The following is a 20,461-nucleotide window of genomic DNA, read 5'->3' as shown; positions in this document are numbered from 1 at the left end:
CGAGGTTTTCAACAAATATGCTTGCAGTGACCCAGCTACTGAGCTGCCACTCCAGCACCTGTCTGCAGTGATGAGAACAGCACTTTCATGCCATTCTGGCAAATAAAGTAAGATTTATTTCTCCTTTCTCATAAGGCAGAAGCTGAAGAACCTAGTGGAAACGCTCCCCAAATCTTGCTTTTGAAGCATTTTCGAAGCATCGGTGTGCCCATGACATTCTTGGAGCTGCTTACTGAAAATCGGGTGTGCTGCTGCGGTTTCAGGGCTCAAACATAGAGGTAGTTGTACGTTGGTAGCAATGCTGGTTAGGAGAGGCCTCTGCAGTTCCCTAGCCCCATGTCCCACTCAAATTTGGACCATCGCCAGTGCTGGGACTGGTTGAGGATGGCTGTTGGTAGACAAGCCTTGACAGCTTTTATGGTGGAGGTTTCCTCCAGAGAAGGCTGCTTCAGGCAGTGAGCCATGCTGCTGCCACTCTTCCTGTGGGTTCAGGAAGCGTCCTGCCCTGCAGATGAGAAGATGCTGCTGCATTGCCCATCTGTCCTGCTGCCAATGGAACGAGGCTTCGGACTGTCTGTGCAGGTGGCTCTGCAGGAGGAGGGTGCTCTCCTGCCCAAACCCACCAGCATTCAGTGCTGCTTTCTGCGAAGTGTGGCTGCAGTTTTGGCCTTTTATAAGTGCTAAAATACACTTTTTTAATTTTTCTTATTTTATCCTATACTAAAATATTTTGAAGATGGTAATGACTAGTTCCTGGGAGGTATAGATGTGAGTACATAGTCTGCATCTTGAACTGATTTTTTCGTTTTGCTGTCCTAGCTGCAAATCCTGTTCCCTGCAGAGGAGGTTAAGTACGATTATTGAGGAGGAATTTATACTGCTCTTATGTACTAGCAAACAGGATTTTATAGCAGACCCACTGTTTTCTTCCAACTTATGCATCAGTAAATATTGAATAGTACAGATTCCTCCGTGCTCGAGTAATGAGATGAATAGTTTTCAATAAAAAGACCTCCTTTCTCATTCCAGTGATCAAATTGTGGTTGGAGTTCCCGTACGTATTCAGCTGCTCTGCGATAGTGGGAATTGAGAGCTATAAGCTGACAGAGCATAAAATGGAAACCTACTGCTCAGGTTGCAGTGATCCCTCTGATCTCCTAATCCTGTTTGGGAGCCTCCAGCCGGCTCATTGTGCCTCCCTGAGAACAGGTGGGGGTAGCAAATTTTAGTCGCAAAACCTCAGTCCTGTGAAGGACCCTGATCCCTGTCGTGCTCTCTTTTCGGTTTGAGAGCAGGTGACGTGTCCTGGAATTTGTACCAAACCCTCATTGACAAGGGAATGTGTTGTAAATCAGAGGAGTCTCTTCTTTAATATAGCAGATGATGGCAAGAGAGTGTGCTCTGTAAGTATGACTTGTTCCCATGCCAGTTCACAGTGCGGGCACAAAACATGCACTCACATACTGCCCTGCCAAGGGTGCAGCTTTCTTCTGATGTGCCAACAATGTGGACGTTGTGGAAGTGATCTCAAAGCACCTCTTGTCCATCTGAGATCGCACCGCGGCTTGGTGGCATGCAAGGGAATTCAGAGTTTGGTGCTGGTGTCTCCATTTCAGTGGTATGGCTCACTCCACCATTCAACTCCTTAACAGTCAGACTGCCAGGTCTGACCCATAATGTTGGCTGTTCACCTTGGTGCTGGTGTTTCTGCAGCGCTTATGTGTGGTATGACTTCATGGCATCAAGTGCAGTAGGGAACGGTTGTAATGACATCAACTGGTACATCCGAGATGCAAGATTACACGGTGTTGCCCTGTGGCAGCTCAGGCAAGTGGCTTTGGCTCCTCTCCCCAGAAGGTGATGGCAGAACACTGCTGTGTGAGTTGACGCATCGGGTTTTTGACTTGGAAACAGGAGAAGATCCACATATGGGGAGGGTTTGAGTCCTGGCTGGGCAGAATTGCATCTCCCCCCTCTTTCTGTGATTGCATAGCTAAAGCATCTTCATGTCTTCTCCAGAGAGGCTTCTTGAGCCTGACTGCACTCTTCAATCGGCCGTCTTAACTGTCAGAATAGAAGACAGCAGAACCATGTCTGCTTTTAGGCACTGAGAAGGTGGTACAGAAGAAGATCCTCATGGAGCGGCTGTGCTGAGGGAGCCAGGAGAACTCCCAAAATGATCTGGCGGCTGAGGCTTGGGAAAGCCCGGTTAGGGTGCTGCCGAGTTTGCCTTACTCTCTCCTGTTTTTGTTTTGTCTTCTAGTTCCTCATGTGAGCCTGACTGCCATGCCTGGGCATTGACACTTTTGGGTGCAGCTGTTTAAAATGGCAGAGAGGGGTGGAAATGAAGAAGTAATTAACTTGAAGAGCTTCCGTAGTCACAGAGGGAAAGGTGAGTACTGATTTGTGCATGTTTCCAAAACTCTCTTTGTAAAACTCCGCTTTCAAGCAGCAGGATTCATAGACTCTAAGCTTGGAAGAGTGCTGTTGCTGGGAGCCTGCTAGTGGCCTGTTTTGTCGTGTCATACGCTGCTCTGTTACACTTCACAGCCACCTACAGAAAACTCTCTCATTTTATGCTGACATGCAAAATATTTGGCTCTTTCTTGTGTTGTACTGCCTTAAGGCAGATTGCTAACTTCTTGGGAACGCCACGTTAGAGGCATTTTGACAGATCTGAGGGACTGTTTGTGCTCCACCCTTCTGAGGACCTCGTAGGAGAGAGGTTGTCTCTGCTTTCATATCCTCGTAGGACTGTATGCATTAGCGCCTGTTCTGCCAAGAGTGGAATTCAAAATGATGCTTTCTGTGTATGCCTGAAAGGTGATAAATGAATACATATCATAGAATCAGGTAATGGTTTTGTATTGAAAGGGACCTTAAGATCATCTAGTTCCAACTCCCCTGCCGTGGGCAGGGACACCCTCTACTACACCAGGTCACTCAAAGCCTTATCCAGCCTGGCCTTGAACACTTCCAGGGATGCGGGAGCCACAACTTCTCTGGGCAACCTGTTCCAGTGCCTCACCACCCTCAATGTGAAAAATTTCTTCCTTGTATCTAATCTAAATCTCCCCTCTTTCAGTTTAAAGCCATTGCCCCTTGTCCTATCACTACACACCCTTGCAGAAAGCCCCTCTCCAGCTTTCTTGTAGCCCCATTAGGTACTGGAAGGCTGCTCAAAAGTCCCTGGAGCCTTTTCTTCTCCAGTCTGAGCAGGAGTTTCAGTGCTTGTGCCCTATAATTTCAGTTATTTACCTTTAGCAAATGGCTGACTTGACTTTACTACAGATTGGATAAACCGCAGGGATGAAGGTCTTATCACGATATCAGATTCCTCGGATGAAGAATTACCTTTGCTGGAAACACCAGCAGAGCAGCAGCATGAGGAAGACGATGATGATGTAGTCATCTTGGCAGAGGTAAATTTTCATTCTTGTACCTGACCCACTTTATTCATGGCCTTTATAGCCACCTGTCGTGCAAATGTCTGATGCATTCCTTTGAGAGTCCTGTCCAGTGACAGTAATTTACTTAGGATGTCTGAAATGAATGTTGAAGTGGTGGTGTTTTGCTGGCTCTAAGTGTTTATTCAGATTTTGGGCACAAACTGTTAAACTTTGTTGTATTTAAAGTTCTACTTAAGCACAGCTGTAGCTTCCATACAGTTATCTATCTAAATCCAGAACGGTGCAGTGCTTTGTAGGAGGACTTGATGTTCCTTAGGAGGCAGTTTTTCAAAACATGCCTTGTTTGACCTTGTATGCTTTGTATTCCTCTGTGCTGTTTGGATTCTTGTTGGGCTGTTGCAGGCACTTACATTTTTGCAGTTCCTACAAAGCCAGCCCACCTGATAAATCTCTTTCCACTGGCACAGGCAGTCACACAGAGGGCCAAAGGCTTTAGCTTGCCCTGATCATTTTAAGTATCTAATTTCATATCTAAACTATATTAAGAATATATTCACTTTTCTGTTAAGTTAACCAGAGGCTTTGAGAAAATGGGTTGTGAAGCTGACCTTTCTGCTTCTTAGCTGAAAACGGTAGCAGAGAATATTCTGACTCTGTTGACATACAGCAGTCTGTCTGCCAGAGGCAAGAATGAGGCCAGAGATTAATGTTTTGAGCTTTGGTTCGTCCCTGTTTAAATAAATTGGTGAGAATGTAAACATGCCATCAGTTAGTTCCTCCTTCCCAGACTGTTTTACTGGGAGATAAGCGAGTACTGAGGTGAGCTTAGGAAATGTTCTACTCCGAAAGTCCTGTGCATCCCCAGTTATGTCAGATGTTCTCTTAGCACCTGGGGACGGACTGGGGATGGAGTTCAGTGAAACAGAGATAGTGGGTTGCAGTTTTATGACTTGAACATCTTGCTAAATAGACTTTTCGTCTGTTTCTCATCAGAAAATTATTAGATGAAAAAGACTACCTGGAACAAGGGTTCTGACATGCAGGCAAGAACTCCTACTTACTCTTGTCTGTCTTTTTAGACCCCAAAGCACCCACAGCTTCTGCGTCCCAATGTCATCAGACCTGCTGCTCAATGGCAAGGTGCAAACACTGTGGGAGAAGGAGGATCTAACAGTGCTGTCGAGCCCTCAAGGAACACATCCCTGCAAGGTGAGATCTCAACTCTGCTGTGCCAGGGAGACCGGTATAATCACATGATGGAGAGCAGTGCTGGACCAAGCAGGGATGAGAATATGAGTTTTGCTTTGCATCAGCCTGGACCATCTGAGCTTAATGGCCCCAGGTTTGAGCTTACAAGTAACCAGGAGCCTGGCACAAGTTTGCTTCCAGCAATAAGGATGAGTCCACAACCTGTTGCTAGCAGAGAAATCATTAGTCTGGAGAATGCAGACCTTCCGCCACAACAAGAAGAAAAGGCAGAAGCCCAGGGATGGCAAGGAGAGAACTTGGAGCCAGAGCAAAACCTCGAAAGAACAGCTGCTGCAAATGCCACGGACCAGGAGATCCATGAGAACAGCCAGCTGGATCACCCGTACTTCCAGCCTTTGGAAGGCGAGCCACATGCTGTAGTAAATGGTTGTGCTCCTCAGCAAGGGCAGCCTGAGACAGACCCAGGATCTTTAAGGGCATATGGAGAGGAGGCTCCTGGGCCAGCCTTCCCCCGACCTGAACCACAGCAGGATGGGATTCCGGGTCCTGCTTCACCCCAGCTGGCACATCCACCGGAAGAAATGGGTCAGCAGGCAGCGATAGACAATGAGCAGCCAGGTCCAGCGTTCCCTGCACAGGGCTCTCATGAACTTGGCTCTAGTAACGTGCCAGAACAAGGAGCTGCTGGGCAGGACCAAGACCTCACTGCGCTGCTCATCAGAGAGACAGTAAGTATTCCCAGGGTTTGTTTGCCTTCTGCCTGCATGTTATTTTCAGACAGGTTTTTCAAGGTATGTGGTGTTTCACATGCTCAAAGCACAGCCCTACCAACTTCAGCTGCAAATCCTCTGCGTTTTGGCTGAGACTCAGCTACACGCCAGGTGAGAAGCATGCAATGAACTATCTTGGAAAACGTTGGTTTGGAAGACCAACCCCAGCGCTATGGCAGAAGTGGTGAGAGGATGTGAATCTTGAGAGCACCATTTGCTTTGGGGTGGGCTCTTGGACAGAGATTTAGCAGAATGGATTGCAGAGTCTGAAGGGTGCAGTGAGTTGAAATAACATGGATCTGTTCCCTTAAAGGCTACCACCTTCTCAGTTCTGCTAGTTTGTTTTTGTCTGGTTGATTCCTAACCCAGCTCTGTAGAGCTGGTTTAGGAATGGCTGTAGAGCTAAATGAGCAAAACTGAGACACTAAACACTAACAGAGGGGTAGAGGGTGGGGTAGAGAAGGCTGAGAGACACGTGGCTGAGAGCCATGGCTGCTTTCAGCTGGCTCTTCTAAAGTAATTTGGTCCATGGCCGTGTTAAGGCCACCATGGTGGTCAGGGGTAATGGTTGCCCTTGCAGTGTAGGTTTCCAAGCAGTAGCACTCGGAGATTATTGGATAAGCAGTGTGAAGACTCCTGTATGTTAACTCCACACACTGCTTTCTGACTCTGCATGTGAAGTTTAGCATGAGGAACACTAGCTACAAGAACTGAACCACCAAGAAGGGTACTCCTTAGCCTCTGATACATTCAGCAGCTCGGGCAACATGGTGTATTTAAAAACCAAAACAACACAAACATGGTGATGCTTTACATATCTCATATTTTCCCCTCCATTGCATGCTCTTCCCCTTGATTGCTAAGGAGAAAGGATCTCCCTTGATACCTTATGGAATACTTTTTTTGCCAACAAGCATATTTTGCTGCATCTGTATCTTACACCACAGGAAAATATTCTTTTAAGTAGCAGTGGAACAAAATTCAGTTCTTTCCAAGTAAGACCTTGTTGATCAGTGATTTGCTTTGAGATGGACAAGTAGATACTCTTGCATTGTTAGGGTTACTTGACAACCTTGACCAGTTGAGTCTTGCAAAGCAAAATATCATATGGTGCAATCAATTGCAATCCCTGTACAGAAAGCCAACGAGAGAGAGCAGCAAAGGGTGCTCTTTGCTATGTGGCTAGTGCTGGGAGAGCTTTCACAGAAATGCCGATGGAGGTTTGTATGTTCTGACCTCATTGCTAGTGTGTCTGGGTGCTTTGGGTGGGTATACGTATCGTTGGGTTTTTTTTCCTTTTGCTGTAGAATGTTGCATTTCAGCACACAATCTGGAACTCCTTAATCTTCTGTCTGAAGGTAAATATTGGCTTTGCTTGTGTTGTAGATCATACCTACGTGCCTCTCCTCTTTCCATCCAGCGTGAATCACTCATTAGGCCAGCTGCTTATGGCCATTCACATCACTACCTATGCTCTTCTTGTGAGAAAGAGCTGTTAGCAATCATGCTGGGGAGCAAAGGAAAGCCAGCAGCTTGCAATATCCAGGCTGGATGGATATAAATGGTTGCTTGAAATCCGTTTCAGCCCTTGTCTCAAGACCGTGCTAGATAATTACCTATAAATCCCTTGTCTTTTGTGCTGTACAACTCCTCTAATACCTACATAACCTTTAGCTTTTGCTACTGTAGGAAGCAAGATTCCCAGACGTGAAGAAGGAGTATATTGAAGAGCTAATCAGTATCAAGAACTGCTACGACTTAAATGTGTAAGTACAGAGCGAAGAGCCAGGGTGTATCATCCAGCACTCTGGCTATGGTCGTATTTCCATTTCCCCACCTGCTGATGATGCCGTTCTAGAGCATGTCCAGGCTGGGAGTCAGCACTGCATTGATAGTGCCAGAGAGTAGAGAGTTTTTTTCTTCTCCTTCTAATAGAGCTTTTCTTAAATCCTCTCTAATTCTGATGTGCTGTAGCTTCTCTGCTTTTAAGATCATTTGCTCATTTAAAGATATTATATATAATTTCCTCTTAACTATTACTAGGGTTCTTAAAAACGGTGAGTGCCAGGATTAAGGTGTCGAGATTACTTTTATGAAACATAGTACAAAGGTGGGTTGATGAGTTTTGAGTTGGAGGAAATAGTTTCCTACCTCTTCGTTTCACTGGCTTTTTCCAGGTAAAGATGACCCTGTTTTGGACTCCCTTATTTAGTGTCATGATGTTGCCTTTTATCCTCTTTACTTAATCAAGCAGCAGCGGTACTGTTTGAGTTCTCTCACGTCACTTTTTGCAGATAGAATAGAGCAAATACATTTAAGGGCTGGTAGGATTGATTCTAGATATCTGTTGAGGGGCTGGATTTTGGTCAAACTGAGCAGAAACGTGAACCCAGAAGGGAAATAAAAGGAGTGGAAAATCAGCATGAGGACCATTGCTTTCCCAGTTGTGTTCGCAGCTAAAGAAAACCTTGGTATTCATCATGCTTGATATTTCTGGGACTCATGTTAGAATCAAAGGTTTTTTAAAAAGTCGTTAACCTTATTGATAAGTCGCATCATCTCCCTGCCCTTTTGGGTAAAGCTGGCACAGCTGAAGAGCGAAGGTTTGCGTGTGTTGGCACCAGCAGCACAGAGTGAGAGTGGTTTGAAGTAAATCACTTGTGACTTGTGTCTGATGCTAGGTGGCCCCTCTCTCTTTCTCTCTCTGCAGCTGTCACTGCTATCTCCAGCGTTTTGAAATCAGTTATTATGTGATACAAGAATGAAGAATGGGTGTTGGTTGCCAGAGTATTCACTCTATCTTCTATGAATCTGGAACCCTTTCCGGTTAACTAGGGCATTAATTAAGCAGTATTTAAGTGCGTGAGGCTTTGAGTTAGTTATTGGACCATAAATAAGTTAACTGGCAAGGAACTAAGGATGATTCCATCCATTGGGCGTAGATTTCCTGTTCTGCTGCTTTTGCCCATGTTGTGAAATCTGTGTCTCCAAAGCAGGGCTTCTTGCTTAGAAAGTCATCAGACTTTAACTTCATTCTTGTCTTTCGAAAGCGCTTTCCGTGCAGCGGCGGTGTGGTCGGCGTGAGAGAAGCTTTCAGGTGCCCACACCTCCTACTTGGTGCACCTCGGCACGGATGGTTGTGTTGGGAGTGTAGAAGACCCGTAGGGCCATTCCGTGGGACAATCAGGCCGATGAAGTTGGGCATCTGGCTGCAGGACCCTCTCACACAGATTGTGTGAAAAAAGATTCGTTATTGTGTCCTGCAGGGATGTAGCGAAGCCCGATAGAATTAAATCCCAGTATCGGCTTCTGTCAGCCTTAATGTGTTCCTTCCCTTTTTGCTCCTGAAATCTCCTCTCTCCTATTGTGTGCCACAGACCCAGTGAGATGAAAAGGTGCTTACAGGCTTCCCTGTAGGCCATCTACAGTGTCTGCTCAGCGGTGCGTTACCCACTTACTGGATGATAAAGATTTCTTCTCCATATTTTTATTCCTTTAACCAAACTATCTTTTGAGTTGTCACTGCATCTTTTGTACGAGAACAAATGGGTCAAAGCCCTGGTCAGCCTCGCTGGTAGGGTCTCTTTGATCTCCATGGTATGTCAAGCCGAATCAGGCTTGAAATATAATAAATAAGGGCGGTTGGGTTTGGGCAGGGCTGAGGATTTTAACTGGCTCTGTGTCCTGTGGTGCAGATATTAATGAACAGTGCTGCAAGTGTGCGTGCGCTGCGCGCTGGAACGCACTGAACTGATTGTCAGACGTTGGAGGTTAACGTCTCCGAAAATGCACGGAAATGGCAACGTGCAGAATAGTTCAAATGTGCTCTGACTGCTCCGGCTGAAAACCCTGCGTTTGAGCTGCAGTGATTTGAGCTCCTTGAAGTTTCTGGTTTGTTGGATTTAAAGGGTTACCTTTTACAAAAGGGATGGGGGAGAGGGCGGGAAGCTATTAAATGCTCAGTGCCAAGATATTTTGTTGTTTTTTTCTTAAAACTTTCAACCGATGTGAAAGATAAGATGTGGGAGCTCCTCTTAGCAGGGTATCATCTATTCAGCTTTTGTGTGCAGAAGCATTCAGGCTCAGTCAAAAGCTTCTGGCTCAATATGTCACTACCTGATTAAACAAAAAGAAATGCCTCTGCTTTGAATGTGAAAGCAGGGCTAAAGTAATCATGCCTTGATAGTGGGTTAATGCTTCAAGCCAATTCAGATTTCTTAATTAAGGACTGATTTCTGACACCAGGAATGTAAATTAGCTGCAATTATGTCTTTGCTGCAACCTAGCACCTTCTCATTCAAAAAGTTTTACAAATGTTAATTGCTTGTCCTAACTCTTTTCAGAAGGATATTGTTCTCCAGCTGGGGAAACTGAGGAACAGCTTATGTTACTTGGCACAGCTGGTTAGTGATGGTTCAGAGTAAGCTGTGAAAGTCTGATTTAGACAGCCTACAGCAAGCCTCCCTTTCAAAATGGCTTCTGAAGTATTTGTGGATCTCCAGCAATGAAGTATTGTGAAACTACCTGCTAGAGAGTTTTCTAAGCTGAAATACTCAGTTAAACTAAATTTGCTGGACAAAGTTGCTATTGTTGTGACAGGACCTCAGATATGCTGCCTTTACAGGCTAGTATACAATTTTTTAAGCAATTTTTATTGATTATTTTTCTAAATGCTGTTCTCACTAGGGCAATTTCTAGTGGGAGTTGCACAATGCTGGTGCGATTTCAAGCTTTATTACAATGAAACCTGTATTCAGAGTACATATTGTATGTAAACACAGTTTAAACTTCTGTCTCTGCTCTATTGTTAAGAGTAGATAGAGACTGGAGGCTTAAATTCGAATTTGAATCTGTAATCTCGTATCAAGGAAGACACCAACCTTTCACAGGTTTTGTAGGAGTTCAAATGTTTTTTCCATGGATGCGTTTGTATTAGCCACAGTACATGGCAGCGAGGTTTCGATTAATGCTGTTGACTATTGTTGCTTGTGTGCTCTTCATAATGTCAGTTCCAGAATAGCAGAAAGTTAGTACACCTGGACTGTTAGTCGTGCAGGATTCGATGCGTGCTCGAAGGAGGCACCACTTTACATGATTTTACCCGTGGGTGCGAGTGGGAAGTGAGCCTGATTGTTCACCTCTGGCATGGAGAGGTGTAGGCTGGTCAGTAGCTCACTCATACAAACTTCTCTTGTGTAAATGTAATTACTGAAAGACAAAGTTATTACTTTTTCTTCTGCAGTCATACAGCCAATCATTCTTCACTTAATTCTCAGTCATTTACTTTCAGTTTGCCCTAGTCTGAGACCTCCCTTGGTTCTTACAGGGCAGGCTGTGACTGGCCTGCCCAGCCTTGTAATTATAGGATACTGAAAAGTGGACAAGTGAGGAATGAACTTGAGCTCCCAAACCCTGAATAACTGTATTTATCTTTTCAGACTTTGTAACTTTCTTCTGGAAAATCCAGATTATCCAAAGAAGGAAGGCAGAGTGGTTTTAAATCCCAGCAGCAGCCTGCTTGCCAGCCAAGACGAGACAAAGGCAAGTGAGAGTATCCTCATCTACAGCATGCCTCCCGTCCAGTCTGTCCAACCCGAGCGCGTCTTGGGATGCCTGGTTCTGTTAGAGCATGGCTGTGGAATGCTGGCTTGAGCCATACCCAGGCCTCTGGTGCATTTAAGATGGTGTTAAATAGCCATAGTTGCGTGCAAGATGACTTCTTGTTTTGCTATTGCGTGGCTGCATTGTGTCTGCTCTTGTGCCTTCAGCGAGACCCTCTGTCCTGCCTGCATGTCAGCCACCTCGTCTGAAGTGTTCATTTTGATGACTGAAATAAGAATTCCTTGAGCATTCCGTCTCATGAAGTAGACTTGGCCCTCAGGTCTCTCTTGTATAGCCTTTTTTCCACCTCCTAACTGTAAAACTTCCTACAGCTTCTTGATTATTTTTATTTTATTATATATTTTCTAATTCCATTTGACAAAAAAATATCTCTGAGCCACTTTGAGTATGTTGAAATAGCTGTGTTTGGCCTGAGAGAGAGAAATGCCAAATACCTCTTTCTATTCTTGGACGCTTCTTTCAACCTCGAGGTAATAAAGTTGTTCACCCTTTCTAGTGACCTAAATGCATCGTCTCCTTGCCGTCTCGTGCAGCTGCACACAATGGCTTTAAACTACATGGTGTGGGTCCTGCTGGGAGCAGAGCTGCAGCGTGGCGTGGCTCAGGGCAGGTTTCCTGCACGAGTATGTACACCAGTAGGCTTCACACCCATGCTGCGCCCTAAGCTGATGGTTAGATAGGTGCCCAGAGCTGGGTGCTGTGTAACCTGAGTTTTGGACCGTCTCGCAGAAGGTTCTGATCACTGAAGGAGTGGTTTGGGGTGTTCTTGTGTGTGGTTACAGCGGCCTTTTTATATCTTTTGCATTTTTTTCCTTAGGTGCCTAAAGTGGACTACTTCGACTTTTCCAAACTTGCCCCACTTGATCAGCGGTGCTTTATTCAGGCAGCTGACCTCCTTATGGCAGACTTCAAAATGCTGAGCAGCCAAGACATTAAGTGGGCACTACATGAACTCAAGGGACACTATGCAATCACGCGAAAGGTTCTCCAGTTCAAGTCTCTTTTCTTTCCTGGGGTTATCTCCTGTGTCTGTGGAGAGCAGTGCGATGTCTTTTGCCTCACTATACCATCTGCTAGTGTGTGGTCGTGGGTGGTTTTTTTTATAATCTTCCTTTCTTTTTAAGAAATATTAATCCATTGAGTAGATACTTGCAAAATTTATTGGCCAAACAGAACGCTGCAGGAAGTTTTTACTTTTCTCTAATAGGAGAACTGGGGAAATGGTATCTAGTTGATGGTAGGTGATGCATTAAGCTGAGAAGTGTTTCTGTACGTTGCCGCTGAAGTGCAGTATAATTGCCAATAAAGCCTAGACATTTAGTTAAATCTTAAAACATTTAACTGCTGCTATTAGTTAACTGACTGCATGTAATTGAAAAGAAGCTCAAGTCTCACTGTCCTGTTTCTTCCTATTACGACTTGTGGAATGAGTCCTATATTCCTCATAAAAGAGTTTCACTGCAATGGAGCTGGGAAGACACTTGTTTTAAGTATCAACAAACTGAATGTAAATGCAACTTCAAGCTTTTGACTTGAATCTACTTCTCTGATATGCTCCTCTTGCTTGAACTTCTTTCTCTGCTATTTCAGGACTTAGTGAAAACAAAAACTCCTTGTCTCTTCACTTGTTTGATTGAGCACCGAGTATTTGAGCTGCTTTTTTTTTAATAAAAAGCCAAACTCAACAACAACAAAAAAAACCCAACCACAAACCAGCTCTGTTGCATCAGAGTGGACACCAGCTGTATTAGAGTTAAGAGCTAAGGTGTTGGGAAGTATCATTCAACTGTTTTGTTTCATGGAATAGTTTTGGTTTTATGTACTCATAAAAAACGTGAACAAAAGGAAGAAGTGTACTTGCCTCTCTATGGGGTGTTTGGCTTTCCTGTTTTAGATCAGTCTTATGCACATGTTTGTACTGTGCTTTGATTTGAGGTATGTGCTTCTGCTTTCTTCCAGGAACAGACAGAATTTAAATCTGTATGTTGTTTTCTAGGCCTTTTCGGATGCTATCAAAAAATGGCAGGAGTTGTCTCCCGAAACTAGTGGGAAACGAAAAAGGAGGAAAGAAATGAATCAGTATTCATATATAGACTTCAAATTTGAGCAAGGTAAATACTGAGCTGTGTGTATCGTGCTCTCTGCATCGTTATTGTAAGCAGAACTGGCTTGCAGCAGAAAGTACTGTTCTTGACAAGCAGTGTGATCCCAAACCACCTATGTTTCTGTCACTGTCTGGTATCTATTTTGGAGATATTCTTCATTAGTACCTCTGCTTGGTACAGTGCTGTTTGAGATGCTGAAGTTGTCCAGCTGGTGGTGTGTGGAGGAAGAATGATTTAAGCATTTTTCCGATTGCTTCATCCCATTTCATTGTGCCTTTAACTCTGCTTTAGGGGATGTGAAAATTGAGAAGCGCATGTTCTTCCTGGAGAATAAGAGACGGCACTGGAGGTCCTATGACAAGCTCTCTCTTCTCCCACCAGTGCTACTGGAGCAGGAATTTTATGAGCAGAAAGTGAAAGAGATGGCAGAGGTGAGTCCTGGGAGCTGCTTTGATCTTGTGGTGCAAACAGCTTCAGCTGCTTTTGAGGTCTTGGCCCTAAACGTGGAAATCTGCTCTTAAAGAAATGCAAACACTGAACAAAATATTGAATAACTGACTACCTTTGCCCCTTTACTACCTGTTAACATGTATGACTTTTCCCAAGTAACTCATTTTTGAAGGAAAAAAAGCCAAGCACAGTTTCATATTTACTTAAATGTATAGCTGCTACTTTTGCAAACACCGTTCTGGACCTTTTTGGCTACAAAGTAGTAAAAGCTCTACTAATTAATTCTTGCCTCTAGTTGTTAGCAGGCTTCTCTGCCGCTTTAGGGCTCGTAATTGCAGCTTAGTGTTGGTGGTGAATGATGATCAGGCCCAAGGCAGTCTGTCCACTCACTCTGCCTTCCACAAGTTGGCAGTCCTGTGTCTGCAGAACATCTTGTCCTGTGCTGAGGACCATGTGTTTTGAAGCACAACCCTACAATACCCGCTGATGTGTTGTCTTCCCTTCCTAGTCTGAGGGAAGACTGAATTCACAGCTCTGCACCTACAGTCCTTTCTAAAGCAGCTCTTTAAAGATCCCTGTCTCTTAGGCAGATGGATAGTGTCCCCTTTTAAACACGAAGCTAACGTTCCTTGGGGCTTTCTCTGGAGGGACCCATTGGGTGAGATCATCCCCGCCCATGGAAACAACCAGCAGCCCTCCATAATATAGAATTTGGTTCTTTGTTCTTGCTGCCTTTGCTTCTCCCATCTGTTTTAGCTGAATCATAAATAGCTTAATGGATTGGAAGGATGGGCTGAGTGATGTTGTAAGTAGACAGTGAGCCTTTTATGGTGATTTGTAAGTCCTGAGATAGTGTAAAAAAGTGTAGAGGCTGGAAAATTGCTTTATTCTGTAAATGCAGATGCACGTGTCTCTCTTACAGCATGCAGACTTTCTCCTTGCTCTGCAGATGAATGAGGAGCAGTATCAGAAGGTCAGTGCCTATAATGTGGTCTCTTGAGTTCAGCTTATGCACAGACACTGTTTTGCACTTACTACTTCACAGACTCTTGGCTTCTGGAATGGAGCTTTTCTGAAGCTGCATTTGCAGTGCTGCTTTTGCTGAGCTGGCAAAACATGCATAGTGTGTGTTGCCTGGCTTTTAGAAAAGGTAGAAGGGAGCTGAATCCAGCAAGACAGTGTTGATGCATGTAATGATCTGTAGTAATTCAGTCAGCTGCTGCTTGTTTCTTTACTGGCCAGAGCAAACATTGTGATGGAATAGCACCAGGTTTGCTCTTGCTACCACCATTATGGCTGTTTAAAACAGATTTGCTGTTGCTGGAGCTCTGCCAGTGGAAAGGCCTTCGTCATTTGCAGAAAGGACTCCTTAAAAACCTGAAAATCAGAGCTTTCCCTTTAAACAAAGAGGGAAAAGCTAGAGATCAGCTCAGCAGCTGTGGATTACCTTTCCATTCTCAATGCCCGTTTCTCTTCAAACTTCTGAGAAGATGTTGGACCTTTTGGAGAAGTGAGCATACTTACTCTTCAACAGTGGCAAGCTTCTCCACTCCTGCAGTGAAGAGGCTGAGACAAGGCCCCTGCAGGCAGATGGATAAATGTTCCTTTAGAGAGCAACAGATCTGAAGCTTGGTTTTCCCCATATGAATGGTGTATGCTTTCCACTGCTTCTCTGCGATTGCAGCTTCCCAAACTGCCTATGAGCTAAGAATTCTTAAAACACCATGTGTTCTGTAGCTTTTTGGAACCTGTCAAGCAGGACATGTAGACATTAAGTTACTTAAAACTGAGTTTCTGATTGTGCTTAGTGAGTTTTGACCACCAAATTGGATATGGAATGGAATGATGTATATCTGTTGCTCTTTTTGAGAATTAATGCTGGCATTGTTTATGGCTTGCAGTTGTGTGTGCCTGTATGTTGCTACAGCTATCGATGTTTTGATGATGATGATGATGCTAATACTTCTGCTCGTGGCTGCAGGATGGTCAGATGATAGAGTGCCGCTGCTGTTATGGGGAGTTTGCCTTTGAAGAGCTAACTCAGTGTGCGGATGGTCACTTGTTCTGCAAGGAGTGCCTAATTAAATATGCTCAGGAGGCAGTCTTTGGCTCTGGGAAGGTAAGAATTTCCCAACTGGACAAGGGAAAAATGGGTAAACTGCTATTGGGAGATCACATTGCTGTGTTGTTGCTTAAATCAGATGTAAGCTCACTTCCCAGAAAATATTTGAATGGAATTGTGTCCTGAAATGCAAATCCAACAAGTCAGTCTCGCCATCAAATGAAGCCAGCAACATCACAATGGCATCTTTGCCGAACAGGATTTCGGTTCTGCTAACCTCCGTCTTTTGTGCTCCATGCCTAGCGACTTGGATTATTAGGAACGCTTTCTACAGCATTCACAGTAGCAACAGTAATTTGCACTCATCTGGTTTTTATTTTCTACTTAATCAACCAATGTTACCTACACAGAGAACACACTCTTATCTCTGACTTGACCGGTCTCCTCCTAGTCAATAGAATTTGTCCTTCATAATATCATTGTGATCCCAGCTCATTTTGGGGGCCGGTTCCTCTATGATACTGCTGACTTCCTTAGTCTCCAATTTAGCTAGCAATTATCCTGGTACTTAGCTGAGCTCTAAACGAGTCATTAACCTGCTCTGAGGTGTGAATGCTCCTTTGCCTCGAGATATGATGATCAAACTGTGGGATGCTTTTGTACTCATGTAAACATACAAACTGACAGCTGTATTTTATGTGACTGTATTGACAAAGGTGCAACATGCTGTTTGTGAGCAGAGACCATACAGTAATAACGGGCCACTGCGTGGTCACAGTGGACTTGGAGTGAGTCAGCTGTGATCCCAGCTATCAACAGCATCTTCATGCCCAGCGTTTGTTTGAGGCCTGATCTGTTTGATTAACTGGTCTTGTTCTTTCCATAGCAAACCTATTCTCTGGCAGTCATCTGCTGACTTAAGCTCTGTTGTCATCAAGGCTCTGCACTGGTTTATTTGGAATTTTTCTGGGTAGTGAGTCTTACTTTTTGTTAGTATCATAATGAACCTGAGCTCTCTCCTTTCAACCCTAGTCAGAGCTCAGCTGCATGGAAGGCAGTTGCACATGTTCATTCCCCACCAGTGAGCTGGAGAAAGTGCTTCCAGAGAACATCCTCTGTAAATACTATGAGCGGAAAGCTGAGGAGGAGGTGGCTGCTGCCTGTGCGGATGAGCTTGTCAGGTAAATGTCCAGCAGAGGATGCAGACTGCACTTACTGTGGTAGAAAATTGTTCCCTGAAACCCTAAACGTGTGCTGACTGAGGTAGGTAGCTTTCAAAGAGCTGTATTATAAATTCAGGCTTCTGCCTTCCTGAGTCTGTTTTTATTCAGGTTGATCTGCCTTTGACTAGGAGCAGATTAAAATTCAATAGACTTGTCTCCCCCAAGACTTGCTTGCCAGCTCTGTGCTGATCCTCTAAATTACATGGTCAAAAGCAGTGCTGAGCATATAATATTTTGATTGCAAACAGGGAAACGATCGAAGAAATAGGAGCAAAAAAGCAGTAGTCAGCACATCCTGGCAGCAGGCATTTGGTTGGCAGCCTTATTAACTACTACATAGCTGTTTGACTAAATCTGCTTTCAGCACAGATATGTTTGGCACGCTGCATTAATGGCATCTTATTTTGGGCTGCAGGTGTCCGTTCTGTAACTTCCCAGCTCTACTGGACAGCGATGTGAAGAGGTTCAGCTGCCCTAATCCCCGCTGCAGAAAGGTAATTGGGGGATGCTTTGCCATTTGGTCTCTTCTGGAGTGTTGGGCAGGAGAGCTGGGAGGACAACTCACACTTCCTAGTAGCAGGTGAATGAGTGTCTCGTGTGGCTGCATGGGGCAGCGGTCAAAGTATTTGCTGGATCCTACTGATCTTCTGTAAAAGCCTGTGGCTGGAGAAGTGAATTTTAGGGCACTGTTGTTAAAAGCATCAGTATTCTTTTCTTTCCTTGGAAGATGTTGGCTAAAAAAGCTTATGGATGCCATAGGTTGCTGTCTTGCATGTTGAGAAGTGTTTTAGGTAAACAAGGAGCTGAGTGTTTAAAAGGCATAAAACCAAATTGTAATCCTTTATCTGATGAAAATTCTGGAAAATGAGCTGAAACAACTTTGTGTGCTATCCTGAAGAGAATTAGCATCTGCGTTTTTCTTTTATGCTGTCGCCCAAATAGAGATTCAGTTGGAAGTGACAAAAAACTTGTTGGAAGAGCTCACTGAAATGTGAGCCATTCAAAGGGCACAAGATCTTTGTGCTTCTCTCAAAGTTTGCTAATAGCCATAACAGGAGAATCATCAGGCCCAACGGGGGGATGGAGTGGGGAAAACTTGCTGTTTCTGCACCATCTGTTCTGGGGAAACATAGAAGCCTAGAAATGTGTTTCCCAGTCTCCTGAATGCATGCAGACCCTTGCTTACATCTGGCACTGGTGAGCCAAGGCCAGTACGGTGTTTAGCACCGCAGCTACAAGGCGTCTTGCGTAACTTTAGCCACAACAAGGAATTCTCGTGCAATATTCAGGGAACTGTGTGTCCCCCAGCAGAGATTTCTGCTAATTGCTGAAGTGCCTCTTGAGGACATTAACGTTGTGCTTGCAGCTTTCATAGCTTTGAGTTCTTATATGGAGGTGACACCACCATTTGCCTGTATTGGGAAAGCAATAGGAAGTCAAATTCTATTGTCTGGAGAAATTGAAGTTGCCAGCAGTGAACTTTGTGTTCTGTAGTGAAAATTGAACATACCGGCGGAGGAAAGCTGCTTATGAAAGACACACAATTCCATTTTATATCTCTAATTTCCAGATATGTTTTTCTAACATCTACCTCTAGCATTTGGGAAAGAAATGAGATTCTGATGGATCTTCCAAGTGTCATGAGCAAGGAGGTTTGCTAGTCACTAGGTGGCAATGTTGATTCACATTTAAATCAAAATTTTTTCTTACCGTTTTTGCAAAAAACGAGTTGTTTTCAAAATGTACATGTCAGCACCACAGAACAAAATTCAGGCTTGAAAAACATGAACGCTTCAATGTGCAAAACGAATTGAAGTCGCTTTTTTTCCCTCAAATGTGTAATGCAGCACAGTAACTGTGGTAAGAGGGGTCAGTGCTGAAACGCTCCTTTCCTTCTGGTTTGCTGTTTCATTTCCTTCCTAGCATACTGCCTGCCTCCCCTCCCTGGGGTTGCAGCATTCCAGTGGGCTGGATTTCTGGTTTCCTGGACAGCTTGTGTTGATTCATTAGCTGAAAATCTGCTGAGTAGCTTTGTGCACTTCTTAGAAGTCATGAACGACTTTAGGATTTGAAGTTGAGGGTGAGGAATTCAGATAGCAGGATGTGGTGTTGTCTCACAGTATCAGCTGCAGTGGTTCTTCGTATTCCCGCTATCTTGTCTCTCTCCAGAATGAAGAATTTCAGTTAATGCTCTCGCTTGCAGGAAACTGTTGCCCTGAGGGAGGAAAGGGCTAATCTAGGGAACTCTGCAGAGGTTGGAGAGGATGCATTGGCTTTGCTAGCAGTGCCTCTGGCAGACTCGGCGGTGGTGATGACTGATCCTGGAAGGAGTCCCTCTCTGGTTGGAAGGACTGCATTTGCACAGCTGAACCTAACGCGAGGGGAAGTGTGGAAAGGGAAAGGTCAAAATGTGTCTCTCCTGAAATCTCAAGGCTCCTCAGGGGTGGGGAGAAGAGGACCAGATGGTGGTCCTGTTGTATTTCTTTGCTCTGTCACCTGAATCCTTTGTCTTGCTTTGAGAGTTCATGTTGATACTTTTAAGCTTTCCTTTAAATCTTGCAGAGATGTTGATTCATGTTTGGGCCAACTATGAATGTACTGTAAAGTGACTGATGGGAACCAGCTGGAGGCCTTCATTTTGGCTGTATGTATGTACGCTGGGCTCAATAATAAGAGCTGTAGGCTTACCCAGGTCACTGCTTATGCATCTCACCTGTAGTTCGAGTCATTTGCACCTTGCAGGGACCAAAATGTGGCTAATTGTAACCTCAGCAACGGACAGAGCTGCTGGTTGCCTTCTGCGACTGAACGGCTGCATGGAGAGCATGCAGATGAGCCAGCACCATCTGCCAGGGCCACTGTGGCTCCAGCTGCGTGGCGTGAAGTTTGGCTTCTAGTTAGGTGGCCAGGGCTTGAATCTTAATATCATGAGCTGCAGGGTGGACGAAAAGCTTAATTAGCCAAAGAAAAACATTGCCCAAGCCACCCTACAGATGCGTTCTCCTGGTTGTGTGCAGTCTGAGCTGGTGCTGGGCAAGAGGCAGCTTTTGCTGAGACCTGTTTGAGTTTTGGGGTTGTGCTCTGCGACGGCTCACTGACCGTGCATGGAGCCAGGCTTCCCTGTGGCAGGAGGGTTTGCCAGCCTGCTCGGTCACCCTCTGTCTTATTCTGCACAGGGATCCCTGCGTGGAAGCGACACTTGAATTTCTCATCTCTAACGATGCATGTTTCTCCTCCCAGTGCTCTGACAGAGCGAACCAAAGCTGGCAATTCTGGTAAAACTAAGAGAGACACATGTTGCTTGTTGACTTGAGCAACGTTGGGAAGTGAGCGTGCACTTTTGCACGTTGGGGGAAGTCCTGCTTCCCACCAGAAAAGGAAGTCCATCCTTTCTGCTCAGCCTCCCTCCTCCCAAGACCCCATATTGTTGGTGAAGACAAGGCTTTTGTTCCCGGGCTGCTTGCTGCTGTCCCCGGCGCCGTGTTGCGGGTGGGGGAGACAGTCGCCCCTCTTTGCAGTCTCAGCACAAAGCACTGCAGGGCTTTCAGCCAGCGCAGAGATGGGGAGGTGAAAGCTGCCGTTGCCATGGAAATAATGCATGCACGGAGCA

At 44.9% G+C, this 20,461-nt stretch overlaps 1 protein-coding gene across 1 annotated transcript in view; it reads left to right on the top strand.

The window, feature by feature from the left end:
• Window positions 1–2,320: 2,320 nt before the first annotated feature.
• RNF216 (ring finger protein 216) overlaps window positions 2,321–20,461 on the top strand; it is a 64,607-nt gene continuing 46,466 nt past the window's right edge. Inside the window, 12 exon segments of the mRNA XM_009979334.2 lie at window positions 2,321–2,392; window positions 3,292–3,422; window positions 4,490–5,347; window positions 7,079–7,155; window positions 10,828–10,930; window positions 11,829–11,993; window positions 13,008–13,122; window positions 13,408–13,547; window positions 14,489–14,539; window positions 15,548–15,685; window positions 16,661–16,809; window positions 17,267–17,345. Coding sequence (XP_009977636.2) covers window positions 2,326–2,392; window positions 3,292–3,422; window positions 4,490–5,347; window positions 7,079–7,155; window positions 10,828–10,930; window positions 11,829–11,993; window positions 13,008–13,122; window positions 13,408–13,547; window positions 14,489–14,539; window positions 15,548–15,685; window positions 16,661–16,809; window positions 17,267–17,345 — 2,073 coding nt within the window. The 5' untranslated portion in view covers window positions 2,321–2,325.

The sequence above is a fragment of the Tauraco erythrolophus genome, chromosome 17, assembly GCF_009769465.1.
Source record: "Tauraco erythrolophus isolate bTauEry1 chromosome 17, bTauEry1.pri, whole genome shotgun sequence".
Classification (NCBI taxonomy): Eukaryota; Metazoa; Chordata; class Aves; order Musophagiformes; family Musophagidae; genus Tauraco; species Tauraco erythrolophus.
The sequence above is the reverse complement of the archived record's forward strand: the minus strand, read 5'-3'. Positions and strand labels throughout refer to the sequence as shown.